This window comes from Chiloscyllium plagiosum, chromosome 7 (assembly GCF_004010195.1).
Source record: "Chiloscyllium plagiosum isolate BGI_BamShark_2017 chromosome 7, ASM401019v2, whole genome shotgun sequence".
NCBI classification, from domain to species: domain Eukaryota; kingdom Metazoa; phylum Chordata; class Chondrichthyes; order Orectolobiformes; family Hemiscylliidae; genus Chiloscyllium; species Chiloscyllium plagiosum.
In genome coordinates, this window is record NC_057716.1 from 59,924,452 (window position 1) to 59,941,509 (window position 17,058).

The window sequence follows — 17,058 nt, forward strand, 5'->3', positions numbered from 1 at the left end:
GACTTACAAGTCTCACCTCGCCCTCTCGATGCCACGCTCGTCCATTCTGCATATATTTGTTCTGATTTTGTCTCTTTTTCTGACCGCCATCAGCAAACTTGCATAGCAAAGGTTCTATGGGAGCTGTGAAGACAGAAAACTTGTCTTTAAGAGTTCTATTACTGCTGTGCATGATGCATTAAAAAAACGCATTTCAAATATTGAATTAGAATTCTGTGCTTATTTCATTAATTTTCCTATGCTGTACTTCAGGAAAATTATGAAGTTTTGCTGACTGAATGGTTTGGATTACAGGATGGATGGACTGAATTATAACCCACTTGAATTTTCATTGTTTATGACAACTTTATTACAACTGTGCAATGTACAAATTTCCAAATGATTTTGTTGTTATTTTCAGAGTTAAACACAGGGATGAGTTTTTCATTGGCTTCCCGGGTGGGGCTGGAGGTGGGTAAAACCTTAATGTCATTACCCTCAGCAGTGTGCTGGCTTTCCAACGTAGTCCTGCTTCCCAGCAATTTTGGAAGAGGCGATGGGATCTGTATACTGACAACTGACCCGCACAAAACATGCAATCAATCCTGCATGCAAATAAACACAGGAACAAGAGCAAGTCATTCAATCCATCAAGCCTGCACCGCCATTCAATATGATCATGGCTGAGGGAAGGCTTCAATGCCTTTTACCCATTCCTTTCCGATAACCTTATATGCTCGCGGCAAACAGAAATCTATCAACCAATTTCTATATGAAACATACTGAAAGACTGAACCATCCACAGAAATTCAAAAGGTTCATAACAGTAAAATAATTTCTTCTAATTTCAGAACTAAGTGGCATCTTCTTTATTTCTCCTTCATACCTCCTGCTTTCAGACTCCTCAAACAGGGGAAACATCTTATTTGCACCTATCCTATCTATTCTTTTCAGGATTTTGTATGTTTCAATGAAACCAGCTCTCATTCTTCAAAACTCTGAAGAATAAAGACTCAATTTTGCCCAAAAGAAAGCATCTCCAGTATCTACAGTATTTTGAAGTGAACAAGTTATTGGATTGAAACATCAACTTTGTGTCTTCTTCACAGATGCTGCCAGACTTGCTGAGTTTCTCCAGCACTTTCTTTTATTGCAGTTTGACTAATCTGTCTTCACAGGGCAGTCCTGATATCCCAGGAACAAGTTGACGAACCTTGGTTGCACTCCCTATTCTACCTGAGCTAAGAAGATTAAAACTGCACTAAGTGCAGTACAGTACTCAGATGAAATCAAGTCAACCGGTTAGATTATAAGAACATGATGAAGGGCTCCTGCCCGAAACATTGATTTTCCTGCTCCTCAGATGCTGCCTGACCTGCTGTGTTTTTCTAACACCACTCTAATCTCTAGCATCTGCAGTCCTCACCTTCGCCTAGATTATAAGAACTGCTCAGATTCAAATTACAAGTCTAAAGTCATTTGTAGGCTAGAGCAGGTAAATATGACAGATCTTCCGTTAGGAGGGATAATTTCCCTTGAAATAGAATATTAGTGAAATAAAACCAGATGAGTAGATGAGTTTTTAAAAAAAAATGACAATCAACAATGGTTTCATAATCATTAGACCTTAAATTCCAGATGTTTTCGGATTTAAATTCCACTATCTACCATGGTGGATTCAAAGCCAGGTGGATTCAAGCATTACCCAGGTCTCTGAATTATGAGTCCACTGACAATTCCACTTCACCATGGTTTCCCAATTCCCTTATTTCCCGACATATAACTGTGTGAGAGATATCATTGGTATCTGTCAGAACTGCTGCTTCTTAGATTATTGATACTTGGCACTCATCCAAATAAATTTTAAGGTTTGCTGGAATACAGGAGATTCCCAATTTACAATTCCCAACTTATGAACGCTTGTATCTTCGAATGCAACTCCATACAGGGTTATAATTTTCAAGATTCAACATACAAAAGTTTCCTGTACTGAGGAAAGTCTACTTTATACTGTCCTGAACTACATTTCAACTTGCACACACGTTGACTTGCAAACAGAGCCTGTTCACATCCCAGGGCCTGCCTGGACTACTTTGAAATTCTGCCATAATCATGAGTTCCTTTGCATTCTCAAGTTTTTCTCTATCTTCAGTGATCGAAAGAAATGAACTCGTATCATTTCTTTTTCTCCTGCAAATCCTACAAAACATCTGACAAGGTTTCTTTCTTAATGTCCTAAATTTTAATTGAAATGCAACAAATTATTATGCATTAAGATCTGCTTTCTTTCCAAAGTGTGCTTGATAGTCAGCAGATCGCTCTTCCTACAATTTAGCATATACATTTATAGGTGTACTTGTTTAAACATGCTGTAACGTTAAGGCCCAAACATCTTTTGGCCATTTTTTCTTCCCAGGTATCTTTTCAAATAAGGTGAAATACCTTTCAATTGCATCCTTTGTAAATTCAGACACCGAATAAAGATTTGTAGTTAAATATAATCTCTCATTAAAATGGAAATTATTCTGAGTTGCTATCTCTTCTTTCTTTCTACTGCTAAATTTTTCTCTCACAGGTCATCTTGCCAGAGTTCTCATCTCTTTGGAGTTGAGACTTTTATAACCGCATCTCACTTTTCATTTCTCCATTTTTCTTTCTCAATGCCCTCCACTTCAAGTTTTCTTAATTTCAATTCTCTTTTCTTTCTTTCTTTCTCTTTTTCATTTCTAATTCCTTCTCGTTTTATTCCAATTCAAGTCTTTTAATTTATATTTCTCTCTAAGACAAGTTATTTTGTATGTATTGTTGAATCTTAGCTAATTCTGGCAATGACACATCATTTTCAGGCTTCCCTTCTATAAATTTGAAGTGCTGGGTAATTAATTTCAGCATCTTATTCTTATAAGTCTTCAGTTTATATGCTAACATTCTCATTCCATTGCCTTGTCTTTTACTCTACTCCTGGAACAAGATTCCATTTAACTTCACTCTTCAAATATTAAACATGCTGCATAGTGATGACTGTGCCAGTGCCCAATTCTGCTCTAGTCTTGAACTTGAAAATTTCACCCATTTTTCAAATTCCACCCTTTTCTCACTTGCTTGCAGTCCATTTTTAGCTATTTATTTTCCTTGCCTTTTCTGTTTCCATTCCTGGAACAGACTATTAACCAATGTTTATTGTAAAGTCAATGACTCCAAGAGCTCCTTGACTAAACATATTTATATTCCACTTTCCCATAACATCTCGATTCCATTTTCCCAATTTCTCTGTCCCATTTCTTATGATGACAAAAACTTCCACACAAATACTCTGCTAAGTCTTCCTTGCAACCTAACCGAGGGAATTCCCAATGATGATGGACAGGGCCTCTAAGCACACACTTTCTAATTCACAAGCTTCTGCTCTTGCTGCATTCTCCCTATGATCAATACGTTTTATACGAAACCAGAGTCCGAAAATCATGCAGCATGGAAACAGACTCTTTGATCCAAGTCGATAACCAATTAAATGAATGTGCAGCGAGTTAAGATAGAGAGCTTTTATACTGGAGCATTGCATGTTGTCATGTTTTCTAGTTGTCTTAAAGATTTTGTGTCTTTCTGACATCTGCAAAATTATATTTTTTTTGAAGAATAGGAAACTTACTCTGATAAATATATACAAGGATGCATATCTGCACAAATCTTTAAAAATTACGATGATGCCTTGGCAGTCAAACGATGCGATGCAATAGTTATTCAATTATCACAATTGGTGATGGTGTGTCTGTCATTGTGGATGAATGCATATGAAGAGTTATGAATATTACATTGTTGTCGGTTTTAATACAGGATGAGGCCTTTTTTACTTCAAATGTGCTAATCCAGACGGGATAATCTTGAAGAATACATTGCTGGAAGTTGAAGTGTTTTAGAGGGTTTGAAAAATATGTTGGTGATCTTCCAGCTACATGTAATATTTATTTTTACAAAGCACATGGAAGAAGGGGAGATGCACAGAATACACAGAGATAAAAAGTTGAAGATACTGAGATACTATTACAGTTACCTTTATCTTTGGGTATAGGCATGTTTTGTACGTCTTTTTTTTGGTAGGATTCAGTCCAATATGTTTAAAGAGAATATCGATCTAAAGAAGTTGATTTGGCTCATATTGATTTGACATTTTTTGCTGTTGAAAACTAATCCACATTTTCTTCCTCATGAAGGTTTTTAATCATGCTCATGTTTTATTTGCCTTAAGAACTGTAATGTCAATTGTAATACAGAGACAACCTGGCAAATTCTCTATGCCATAAGCCATAAGTTGTTGGAATATATCCTGGCCAACAGATAACCAAATGGCAATAATAAGGATCAACTGAAAGGTTTTCTAAATGTTGTTCATTCCTGTAACTCTGGGGAAAGGTGAATGGATCAATAACATACATTCTTTGCATCAAGCTTAGAAAAATGCTTAATGTCTGAAAACATGAGCTTAAGCTTTTCCAGGGTAGAACATATTTTTTGTGCAATACTTAGTTACATTGAACCTAAACTTCCCAACTTTCTTCAAAACACAAGTAATGGAATTGCACTATCAGTGCGATGCTCAAATTGGTGAATGATTTTTTTTAAACTATGGAACTAATTTGAAATTCCAGTTTGAAGTTATCACTTAGGGTTCATGCTAAGTTGGACATCATCTTTCAGATGCAATACCGCATCACCTTTAAAGTTACCAACGGAATCAAACTGGTCTGGTTTGAGATTAGTCAGGTCACGGATAGACACCATGTTGCAGACTGGAATCTTTTATGTTGGAATTGATGGAATGTTTACCTCATGGATTGGGATGATATGTAGATCTGTGCATGCTGGTAGACTGATGACATCAGTTCCTGCTGTATTAACAATGTAAAAGGTTTTGAGTGTCCATGAATACATAAGGTATCTAAGCGATTATTAGTTCAGACATGGACTACAACACATTGTACCAGTTTCCAGAGTACATTTCATAAAAATGTGTAAAAGGATGACATTTACATTTGTCCAAGTGCTAATCCTGGCACATAGCGCATGCTATCCATTTCTTTTAAGATATTAGATGGAACTAAATGCTTCAGCTTTTCTGAGTGTCCATGTGATATATGACATTTACTTCTTGCATTGTTTGACAGGAATTTGTAAGCTGTGACATTGCAGTTACCCTTGAACTTCATTGACATTCTTGTGTGCCATGGATGGAATTTTGAAAATGTCTTTGGCATTGCTCCTCAGTCAGCTCTTCTTTACATGCTACTGCAAAGAATTGTGCTGCATTTTGGGTTTCTCCAAGAACTTGACTTAGTAAGTTATACTGCATAGAAACAGACTTCAGTCCAACTCATCCATACTGACCAGACATCCCAATCTGGCCTAGTCCCATTTGCGAGCATTTGGCCCATATCCCTACAAACTCTTCCTATTCATGTACCCATCCAAAAGCCTCTGAAATGTTGTATTTGTACCTGCCTTCACCACTTCCTGTGGCAGCTCATTCCATACACACATCCTCTGCACGAAAAAGTTACCCCACAGGTCCTTCTTAAATCTTTCCCCTCTCACCTTCAACCTATGTCCAAAAGGTTCACTAACCTAATGTTCAGCATAGCACGCACCACAAAATGCTGGACAATATTTTGATGGATGGGACAATCAACATCTTGTACAAGACTTGACCTTTTGTTGTTCTTGTTGAAGACTGCAATAGTTGATGCAGATGCAGATGCTTCTATCCTGCTTTCACCTTTTATATCCATACTGCTAGAGAAAGTAGCAGTATGGATATAAAATTCACTGAATGAGAGGAACAGTAGCCGTGAACAATTGGTTTTTGTGGAGGAAAGTAATACAGTGGGGCACCTGGGGTCAGTGTTAAGACCCCAGTTTTTCCTGATGTGACCTAGATGTACAAAATTTACAAATAACACAGAACTTCAGAATATTGTAAACTATAAGGAGGATAATGATACATTTTGAAAGAACTCAGGCAGACTGATGGAATGGCCAGACAAGTAGCATTTGAAATTTAATGCAGAGAAATGTGAAGTGATTCATATTGGTGGGAAGAACACTGAGAAACAATCTGAAATAAAGGGCATAATTTTAAATTGGATGCGAGATCAGACAGACCAGAAGGTATGGGTGCACAAGTATTGTTGGTGACAGGGCAAGCTGAGAAAGCAGCAAATCCTGGGCTTTATCAATAGGGTTTTAGAACACAAAGGAGAAAGTGAGGACTGCACATGCTGGAGACCAGAGTCAAAGAGTATGGTGCAGGTCAGGCAGCATCCAAGGAGCAGGAGAATTGACGTTTTGAGCATAAGATGAAGAGCTCATGATTGAAACGTTGATTCTCCTGCTCCTCGTATGCTGCCTGACTGGCTGCGTTTTTCCAGCACCACACTTTTCCACTCGGTTTAGAAATCAAAAGCAAGCAAATTATGATAAACCTACATAAAACACTGGGTTGGCCTCAATGTGTCAACTTGGGTCCAAGCTGAAACAGAAACCACACACATCTTTCTTTGAGGGTCGGGTTTCTCAACTAGTCAGTATTACAGCCCCTTCTATTCATCAGTTCTGCTAAACTCCTTGCCACATTAACAAAATGGAGTAGTGTATTCAATTCTGGGCACCACACTTTAGCAAAAATGTGAAAGCATTACTGAGCGTGCAGAAATGATTTATAAGAATGATTCCAGGCATGGTTAATTTCAGTTACGTGGAAATACAGAACTATTCTCATCGATGTACAGATTGAGAATCAGAGAGCGGAAATTTAAAACAATTGGCAGAAGAAGCAACGGTGATATTTGAATCACTTTTTAAAAAAAATATATTGAGAGTGGGTAGGACCTCTAATGCTATTTCTCACATGCAATGGAGGTAGATACAATATTTCAAAACAGAATTTGGCAATTATCTGGAGAAAAAATTGCAAGGCTAGGAGGAAAAAATGTGATAATCAGTTGAGTGACTTGCTGGCACAGACTGCAAGGCTGAATGGCCTCCTTCTGTTGTGTAACTATTCTATCATTCCAATCAACAAGACTTTCACTTTGTCTGTCTCCCTACAGATTCCATCAAATTCGGGTTATTTTCCACAGGTTCCACTTTTAGATCAGATTTTCAGCATCTGTGGTATTTCACTTTTGCAGAAACTTAATGTGGCTGATGACATGATAGATTTATGAAATGTTGAAAGCTGTTTAGGCTGCTTGTGGCTCACCAAAGAATAACTGCACTAAATCAAAAGTTCTTTGCGAATCAGTGCACCATTTACATGGAATGGCATAGCTCTGTCTTATGGGAACTGAACAGATAAACTGTGCGCTTCTCTGCACTTCAATAAAATCCTTAGGCCAGCACCTTCCAAACCCACAGCCACTTCCATCTGGAAGGACATCGGCAGCCGGTAATGAGAACATCAACACATATACATTTCCCCTCCAAACCACTCACCAATCTGACTTGCAAAGTATCATTATTGTCTCAGTATTGCTCGGTCAAAATCCCAGAACTCCCTCCCAAACAGCCTACCTACAGCAAATGGACTGGAGCTGTTCAAAAAGACAGCTCACCACCAATTTCCCAAATGTAACAAAGGATGGGAAATAATGTTGGCCCAGCTAACGATGCCCACATCCCACAAGTGAATAAAAAAACTTCATGATTTTTACTTCCAAAGTGCTGCAGAGAAAGGCCCTTCTTCAGTTCAAGCATCAATGAAAGTAAGAAAATTAAGTTTAGATCAAGTATAAGAATCCATTTTATTTGCACAAGGAGCGATAAACAAAAACGGATAAAGCATGCTAATAGAAATATAATCAGCTTATCTTTTAATCTGGAGTAAATTTGACCTCCTCACCAAAAAAAGTAATCGTTCAGTCATTCAATTATGTAAATCAATTTTCTCAAATATAAATTTAAAAATATAATTTAACAAAGGTGGTTGTTCTGCTCAAAGCATACTATGCCATCACAAAACCTTAAACTATCATTGAATTAAACATTTTTAGAAATAGTGGGGCTTGAATTCTAGTACATTACCCTACTGAGGCATAATACTCTACAGCTCCCTGTGGTTAAGGGGTGCACTGAGCTGGAAGTAGAGCAGCCAGTGATGCCACATGGCAGGAGGGAGGGAAACCAATTTCTTAGGCCATTGGAGGTACATGCCAAGGAGAACTATCCCGATTCTAGAGAAACTCAGCAAAGGTATACACTATAACAAGGTTGAAGGGGTTAGTTTGCATTGTACACCATTGGTCCTTGATGGTACACGAAAACAAGCCAAGAATATTCAGTTTTCATTTCTGTGAATCTCAGACGTACAGAGCTACTCCACCTGAGTCCAACAAAAAATGTCAAGGCATCACAAGCATTTTTTTGACCATCGGTCAGTATTCTTGTCAAATTGTAGACTGACTTAAATTAGCGTTTGGCAAGAAAGGCAGCTGTTGGTGTCCACAGGTCAATGGTGACATTTCACTAAAAGACAAATTTGGGCCTTGGAGTAGCACGGATTATCACCCAGAGCTAGCATTCCACTAATGTGATGCTCATTTTGGGCTTAAATTGAGATTTTTCATCATTCATACTGTACACCGATATTTCAGCTTTTCAGGGGGAATACCAATATTCATTTAACTAAATTCCTAATTGAGCTGATTTAAGCTTATGCTCTTAAGTCACCTTGCAAATTAGTTTACAAATTACTAAAAGTCAATGTAATCCTTCTTAACTTTCAGACCTGTTAACGTCTGATTCAATTTCCTATTCTAGAACATTTTGATATACATATTGGAGAAATATATGCTTTTCTGATCAAAATCACATGAACCAAACTATGTTGCAGTAACATGGCACACGATTCACCAGAACTGACTATTCTCATTTCATGGACTCAGGAAAATGGTAATATAGACTGTGGAGTTCCATAACAACTTCCAAGCATTCAGTAGGCAGGGTCATGCTGTGGGAACCATTCAATGTGTAGACCAAGGAATGCTGCAAACCATCTGAACTTCTCATCATCTGTCTATGTTACATGGTTATCTGTCAGCTGTGCAGCATATATCTCTCAGATGAACAACCAGGACGTTCACTACCAAATTCTGCTGCTTGGCAGAAGAAACGTTAACATTGTTACCCTATTTTCATAGAATCATACAATACAGTTTTGGCCCATCAAGTGCTGCCAAAATTATACTACTATCTACACTAGTCTCATTTTCCCGCATGAGGCTCAAGATACCTCAAGTGATCCTCCAAGTACCTTTTAGATGTTGTTTGGTTTCCTGCTTCAACTATCCTCCCAGGCAGTACATTCCAAACTCACTCCACCTTCTTGATGGAAAAGTGTTTCCTCAGATCCTCTCTAAGCCTCCTGATTTTCACCTTTTTTCCACTTATTCATTCAGCATTCATGATTCAAAAAGCAACATATATCATTCAGCCTAATCGATTACTTTTAATAATATAAAAGCATAACGTACACTTTTATTATGGTAAAGCATAGTAACAATCAATTCAACCACCTGGCATTCAATAACTCTAATATGGACTGGGACAAAACAGCGTTTAGGCCAACATGGCCTCTTGTTCAGGAAACATTTTCAGCGGGCATTATCATACCCAAATCTGTGAAGATACCTAAGTGAATGGACAAGTTCTGTCAGAAATGAAGTAATGCTTTTTGCTTTGAGTAATAGCACATTCAGTGCACACACACAATATTTTCACAGTAACTTCAGAATTTGGGTGGAATTGGTTTAGGAAGCATGCAGAACACTGGGATTTCACTCAACATTTCTTTCTTGCTCTGGATCATTACCAGATGTGCACATAAATTGATCTATCAGTAAATTGTCCTATAATAGCTGCTTTCCCCCCAAATATCCCCATATTTTCCTACTGCATGCACCTTCCTACATTGATACTTGCATTATGATTGTTGAAGCAGTAAACTAGATCATTCTTACAACAGACCAGTAGTAGGGATGGTAACAAATTAAACTTACTGCTGTCTAGTAATTAAGAAAAATATCCAAGCTTAAATAATTAAAGGCCAAGTCTATTTTTAGCTTCTGTGAGAAATACATTTATGTAATGCATTAGACATCTTCAAAATCTCAAGGAGATGAAGCTTGGTGCCACAGTTAGCCTCAGGCGACTGTCTGTGTGGAGTTTGCACATTCTCCTCATGTCTGCGTGGGTTTCCTCCGGGTGCTCCAGTTTCCTCCCACAATCCAAAAATGTGTGGGTCAGGTTGAATTGGCCATGCTAAATTGGCCCATAGTGTTAGGTGCATTAGTCAGTGGTAAATGTCGGGGAATGGGTCTGGGTAGGTCACTCTTCGGAGGGTCATTGTGGACTTGTTGGGCCGAAGGGCCTGTTTCCATACTGTTGGCAATCTAATTTAATTTAATTTAATCTAATTTTAAAAATAATCTTTTCTCAGCAGAATCAAGACCTAAAGTATGGCTTTAACCAATGAAATCTTGATTTTAAACCATTCCATAGGATAATTGGATTTTTTCTTCATAAAACATTTCTTTTAACCAGGTTGTGATATACAATCTTTTGTTCTCCATTTTGGAGGAATTGAAAAATGTATTTTCTGCCCCATCCATTTTTGGTAGATCAACCATGATCGAGAGTACGGCTGTTTGTTTATTTTGTTTGTATTTTGTATATGATTGTTTAACATATTTCAACAGTGCATGTCACAGTATAGTGCATGTGTATTTGACTCAAATATCTGTATTAGAATTTGATGTATAACATTTTATTGCACTTCTTACTGTAGGGTTAAATGTTTTAGATTTTAAAGAGAAAGAATTTGTAAATGATTATGAAACAACAGCATAAACAAGAGACTTCTGCTTTTCCGCCCCACCCCCCCATATCAAACTCTGGTAGAAGTCAATAATGTACATCTATTCTCTGCAATGCATGATCATTTGTGTGTATTAATTTGAAATTGTTTTTCTTAGCCCTATCCACTAGTCAGTCAACGTCAACTTATCACTGAAATTATTTTGTATTGAACGATTTGCCTTAACTGCTGTTCTCTCAATCTCCATTACTATGTCACAGATTTGCATCATAACTTGTCTAAACAGGCTGATTAAAAACAATTGCTATAGTTGCCAGCACCCTACTCCTGCTAATGACTAACAGCAATGAAGATTCACGAAGGCATAACTCATAACTTCATGAAGACTTAACCATTATTAAGTAAAGGGCATAATTATTGAATAGATGGATTGGCTTATATTTGGAACACCATAATCATAAGGGGTTGCATAGTAGTCAGGTTTGTGCACACGTGTGTGCGTGTGCAGATAAAAGAAATATTTTGCAAGGACTAGGGAAGGTACGGTGGCCGCAGTGGATATCGGGGAGAGAGTGTGAAAGATAGAGGGCAGCTGCAGCAGAAGCAGTGGTGGGAGAGATGGAGGGTGCATGATGTTGGGGCAGAGGGAGTCTGCAAAGGATAGGTAGTAGAGAGAGGGAAGGAGTTTGCAACAGGTGCAAGAGGGACAACACAAAAGAAAGCAAGATAAATAGGAAGAGGAAGTTGAAGATACATTGGAAAAAGGTAGATAAAATGACTGAGGAAAAGAGAGGATGAACAGAATGATGGGGGCAGGGGGAGCTGCAATGGGAAGGGAGAATAAATAGGGTAGCTGCAAGATGGAGGAAAGAGAGAGGGTGGCTGAGAAATGGGAAGAAGCAGCTGCAAAAGGGGAAGGAAAAAGGGAGGCTGCATGGGGCAAAGAAGGTAGCTCTTGGTGTGGTTGAGGGGCCAGAGGTTGCTGGAAGATAGAAGAAAGAGGGAGGCCGAAAGGTGGAGAGAAGAGAGGAAGCGGTTACAAAAAAAGAGAACAGTTTCAAACTGAAGGTAGACTCAGCTAAGAGCTAGTAAAATTGAAATTACTGAGGTAATGATTTACTTGCAAGTGATTGTGAAATCTCTAGTTTAGGAGTGTATATGTACAGGAACTGCTATATGGGGAAATGTACTGAATGCTTTTGTACTTAACACTGTATTAGTTCATTAAATTCAAATATTTTTGGAGATCTGGAATACAATAGAGAGGCAGTAAATGCCTGGTTCAAATCTTTCAACTTTGTGAATATGCAGTGGAAAAATATTGAGGAGCTACCACCTCACCAATTTGGAAGGTGTGTTTAGGGTGAGGATTTTTGTATGTATAAATGTGCAATTACATTAAAAAAATTGTTAACAACTTTATTGTGCTTGTTTAAATAATGCGGTGTCTGGGAAATTAATACGCTCCTCTGTGTTATGGCTTTGAATTTAATGGATTGTTGATAAGTATTAATGATATTGATTCATTCTTCTAATTCTGATTCTGAGAGAGTCCAAATACCTCATACATCATCACAGAGAAAAAGTAATGTTATTCTGTAATTGCATCACATAATAGTGGTGTTAGAATGGAAAGTAGCTCCTGAAAATGAAAATGTAATCCTCAAAAAAAAAATCAAAATAAATTTTCAGCCCTGGTTCCAAAGCAATCACCTTTCATGTCTTCTTCTCTTGATTTGTTAATAATAGCAATTACTCCAACAATCTGTTGTTTAACAAAGGTAATGAAAACTCACCTGGGACACCAGGCAGAGTCTTAATAAATTTGCCATTAAAATGTGCTATGACTGCTTCACACTTCTGTGTTGATTCCATCCTAGTAAAGGAAGAAAAAGAATTGAAGAGGCATGTGTGATTGTAAAGTTATTTAAGAAAGCAGCAACCATTTTTTTCCCCAGTTGTAAAAAAATCTTGAAGTTGATGTTTAAGTGTGATTTTTAAATTTTCTTCTCCCAGTGATGTCTGCACTTCATATTTTCTATGCTTAACACAATCAAGAAATTCTACACAGCTGAGAAATGCTACTGAATCGAATAAAATTTGATGGTGAGATTCCATTGTAAAGCTTCAATATTTTTTATCATATGCTGTAAAACTGAGAACTTCTTTCACTTAACCAACAGCATTTAATCAAATTTCTTTCCGTTCTCTGAACTGGTTTGCTCAACTTGTTGATTAAAGTTATTGGGAATACTTTTTCAATTTTAAACTGAAGCCTTTCATTTATGAAAGTTATTTAACAAATTACCACTGAATATACTTAACACTTTTTATTAAGCCTGCCACAAACATTGTCCTTGTCAAACTGTTAATCTTCACTTTTTATCCTGGAATCCTGTTTATCAGAATTAAGAATTGGTAGCAAAAAAAAAACACTTGATACTAAAAATGAACCAAATGCATTAATCCAAAACAAGGGGAGATGAGCAGTATTGTCGTAGCAGTAGCCGTATTGTCACTAGACTGTAGTCCAAAGACTTAGGTACTGTTTGAATCCAGGTTTGAATCCCACCATAGCAGGTCGTACAATCAATAAAATTCTGGAATTAAAGAAGTCAAAAGGTAGTCATGAAATCATTTGTTTATTGTTGTAAAAACCCACCTGCATTCATTAATTCACCTTATGGAAGGAAAATGCCATCCGAATCTGGCCTGGCCTACACAGGACACCAGACCCACTACAATATTATTGATGCTTAACAATTCAGTTGACATTAATTGCTACAAAATCTGTAGAAAGGAACAAAATGGGACAGATGACCTAGCATTGACAAAGCCACCAGACATTATAATGGCAATACATCCCTGTCAACCCACAAAGTTAGGAGAGTTAGGAAAACTTTCTCACAGGCTGTTCTCGTAAACCTTTGAGGACTGAGATGAGAGAAATTGCTAAACACAGAGTGTGGGAAGCCTGTGGAATTCACTACCACATTTAAGGCCAAAACATTGTGTGTTTTCAAGCAGATAGATGTAGCTCTTGTGGTGAAAGGGATCAAGACATATTGGGAGGGGGTGGGATTAGGTTATTTAGCTCAATGATCAGCCATCAGATTGAATATTGGAGCAGGCTTGAAACGTCTAATGGCTTAAACTCCTGCTCTCACCGTCAGGCAATCAGCCTGACACAGCCAATCTCATGGAACCATAACTTAAAGAACTCTGCTGGTGGGACATGATATACCCAGCAGAAGTAACTGCACAATGTATACAGTTAGGAGGGAGTTGCCATGGAAGTCTTCTACATTGATTCCAGACCCTATGAAATCTCACAGCATCAGGTCAAACATGGACAAGGAAATCTCTTGCTCATTATAATGTGCTAACCTCCCTTGGCTGATGACTCAATACTCCATGTTAAATGATATTTGGAGGAATTACTGAGGGTAGAAAAGAGTGCAGAATTGACTCTGGGTACGGCCTTCAATATCCATCACCAAGAATGGCTCAGCAGCACTGCTATTGACTGAGCTGCTGAGTCCTAAAATACATTGCTATTAGATTGGGTTTGCAGGAGATGGTGAGAGAAACAACAAGAGAAAAAAGAACATACTTTGAAAAATAATTGATTCATCAGATGTGGGTACTGTTGATGAGGCCAACATTCTTTGCCCATGCTTTGTTGTACTTGGGAGGTGCTGGTGAGCTGCATTCTTGAACAGTTGCAGTCCACTTAGAATCATGCAATTCCCACAGTGTGGAAACAGGCCATTCAACTCATCAACTCCACCCCCACCCCCTGAACAGCATCCCACCCAGACCCACCCCATTACCCTATCTCTGTAACCCCACATTTCCCATGGCTGACCCACCTAACCTGCATATCCCTGGACCTTACAGGCAATTTAGCATGGCCAATCTACCAAACCTGCACATCTTTGGACTGTGGGAGGAAACTGGAGCACTCAAAGGAAACTCACGCAGAAAAGGGGACAATGTGCAAGCTCCACGCAGTCAGAGACCACACAGGTCCCTGGCACTGTGAGGAAGCAATGCTAACCACTGAGTTACTATGCTGTCCTTAGTCTAGCAATAATACCAATAGATATTGCCTTCCCATTTGCTGCAGCTAGATCCACAATTAGGGAGGGGGTTCCAAGATTTTGATCAAACGACACTGAGGGAACAGGGATACATTTGTATGTCAGAATGGTGCACTGATTGAAGAGGAACTTGCATGTGGTGGGGTTCTCATTTATCTGCATATCTGTGAATTAGGGCCAGGCTGTTCTGGAAAGATGTTAGGAACCACTTTTGTACACAAAGGGTGTCAGATCCAGCAGTGAATGTTGGATCAGTTGTTTATTTTAAACCTGAGATAGATGAGTTTTTGTTAAGCAGATATTAAGGGATGTGGGCCAAACACAGGTATATATAAACACAGCCACTAAATGGTGGAACAAACTCAAGAAGCTGAATGCGGTGCTGAAAATGTGTTGCTGGAAAAGCGCAGCAGGTCAGGCAGCATCCAGGGAACAGGAGATTCGACGTTTCGGGCATAAGCCCTTCTTCAGCCCTTCTTCCTGAAGAAGGGCTTATGCCCGAAACGTCGATTCTCCTGTTCCCTGGATGCTGCCAGACCTGCTGCGCTTTTCCAGCAACACATTTTCAGCTCTGATCTCCAGCATCTGCAGTCCTCACTTTCTCCTCCAAGAAGCTGAATGGCCTACTGTTATTCCTACCTGCTGCCCTTGACCTTCTCGGTGACAGTGGGGAGTTTGGAGCGTACTTCACCTCATCCAGCCAATCTGTCTGCTGCAAATGCATCTGTCCATGACACAATCGCCAAGAGCGACCACAGCATAGTCCTTGTAGAAATAATGTCTTATCTTCACATTGAGCAAACCCACTATCTCTGTGATCAATGGGACAGACTTGAATAGATCAAGCATCTCAAGACTGGACATTCATGAAGCCCTGTGTGCCATCAGCCCAGCCATAGTATTGCACTCTAAGACAATCTGTAACCTTATGAGATGTAATATCCTCACTCTACCATGACCTTCAAGACAGAGCATCCATCCTGGTTCAATGAAGAGTGCAGGAGAGCAGAATAGGAGGAGCATTAGGTATACCTATAAATAGGATGTCAACCTGGTGAAGCTACCAAACAAGACATGTGTTAGCAAATATCACAAACAGCAAGTGCAAGACAGAGCTGGGGACTCCACAACCAACAAATTAGATATATGCTCTGCAGGATAGGCCTGGATAAACTAGAATATAGGAGGTTGAGGGGTGTCCTTCTAGAGGTTTATAAAATCGTGAGGGGCATAGATAAGGTGAATAGCAAAGTTCTTTTCCCTCAGGTGAGTGAGTTCAAAACTACAGGACATATTTTTAAGGTGAGAGGAGAAAGATTTAAAAGGTACCTGAAGGATAACTTTTTCACACAGAGGGTGGTTTGTATGTGGAATGAACTGCCAGAGGAAGTGGTAGATGTGGGTATAATTACAGGTAGACAATCCTTTATCTGAAACCCTTGGGACCAGCTGCCTTTCAGATATTGGAATTTTTCGGAAAAAGGATTAAATGATATTTTCACAGTAAAACTTAAAAAAATTACCAAACAACAGACCCACCTTTGATTACTACAAGCACTAAGACAGAATTGACGCCTGCCAGTGTCGGGCCACACCACTACGTCACATGTAAGTGACGTGGGTTGAGTGGGTGTGAAGTTGCATTAACTGTTTGCACGTCAAACAACCTTGTTAATGAGAAAAAAAACTTCAGGAAAAAAAACTTCGGAATTCGGAGCTTTTCAGATTTCAGCAATTTGGATAAAGGAATGTCTACCTGTACAATATTTAAAAGACATTTGGACATGTATATGAATAGGAAAGGTTTTAAGGGGAATGGGCCAAATGCAGACAAATGGGTCTAGTTTAGTTTGAGAAACTTGGTCGACGTGAATGAGTTGGACTGAAGGGTCTGTTCCATGCTGTAGGTCCCTATGACTCAGTCTTGCCACATCCAATCATGAATAGTGGTGGACAATTAAACAATTCACTGGAGAAGGCAGCTCCATAAATAGTTTCAACCCCAATAAGAGGGCAGTCCAACACATCTGTGCAAACGATAAGGCTGAAGAATTCACCATGTCCTTCAGCCAGAAGTGACAAGTAGATGGCCCATCTCAGCCGCCTCCT

The 17,058-nt window shown here is 38.8% G+C and overlaps 1 protein-coding gene across 5 annotated transcripts in view; it reads right to left on the reverse strand.

Annotated features, from left to right (window-relative positions):
- Nucleotides 1-17,058, reverse strand: part of LOC122551628 (RNA-binding motif, single-stranded-interacting protein 1-like) — a 210,721-nt gene that overhangs the window by 16,872 nt on the left and 176,791 nt on the right. For 3 of the 5 annotated variants that reach the window (XM_043693850.1, XM_043693853.1, XM_043693852.1), the window contains exons 6-7: nucleotides 12,643-12,722; nucleotides 8-123 (exon numbers count right to left, since the gene is read on the reverse strand). In XM_043693850.1, the coding sequence (XP_043549785.1) occupies nucleotides 8-123; nucleotides 12,643-12,722 (196 nt within the window). The remainder of the gene's footprint in view (nucleotides 1-7; nucleotides 124-12,642; nucleotides 12,723-17,058) is intronic. The other 2 variants (XM_043693851.1, XM_043693854.1) reach the window with 1 other exon arrangement.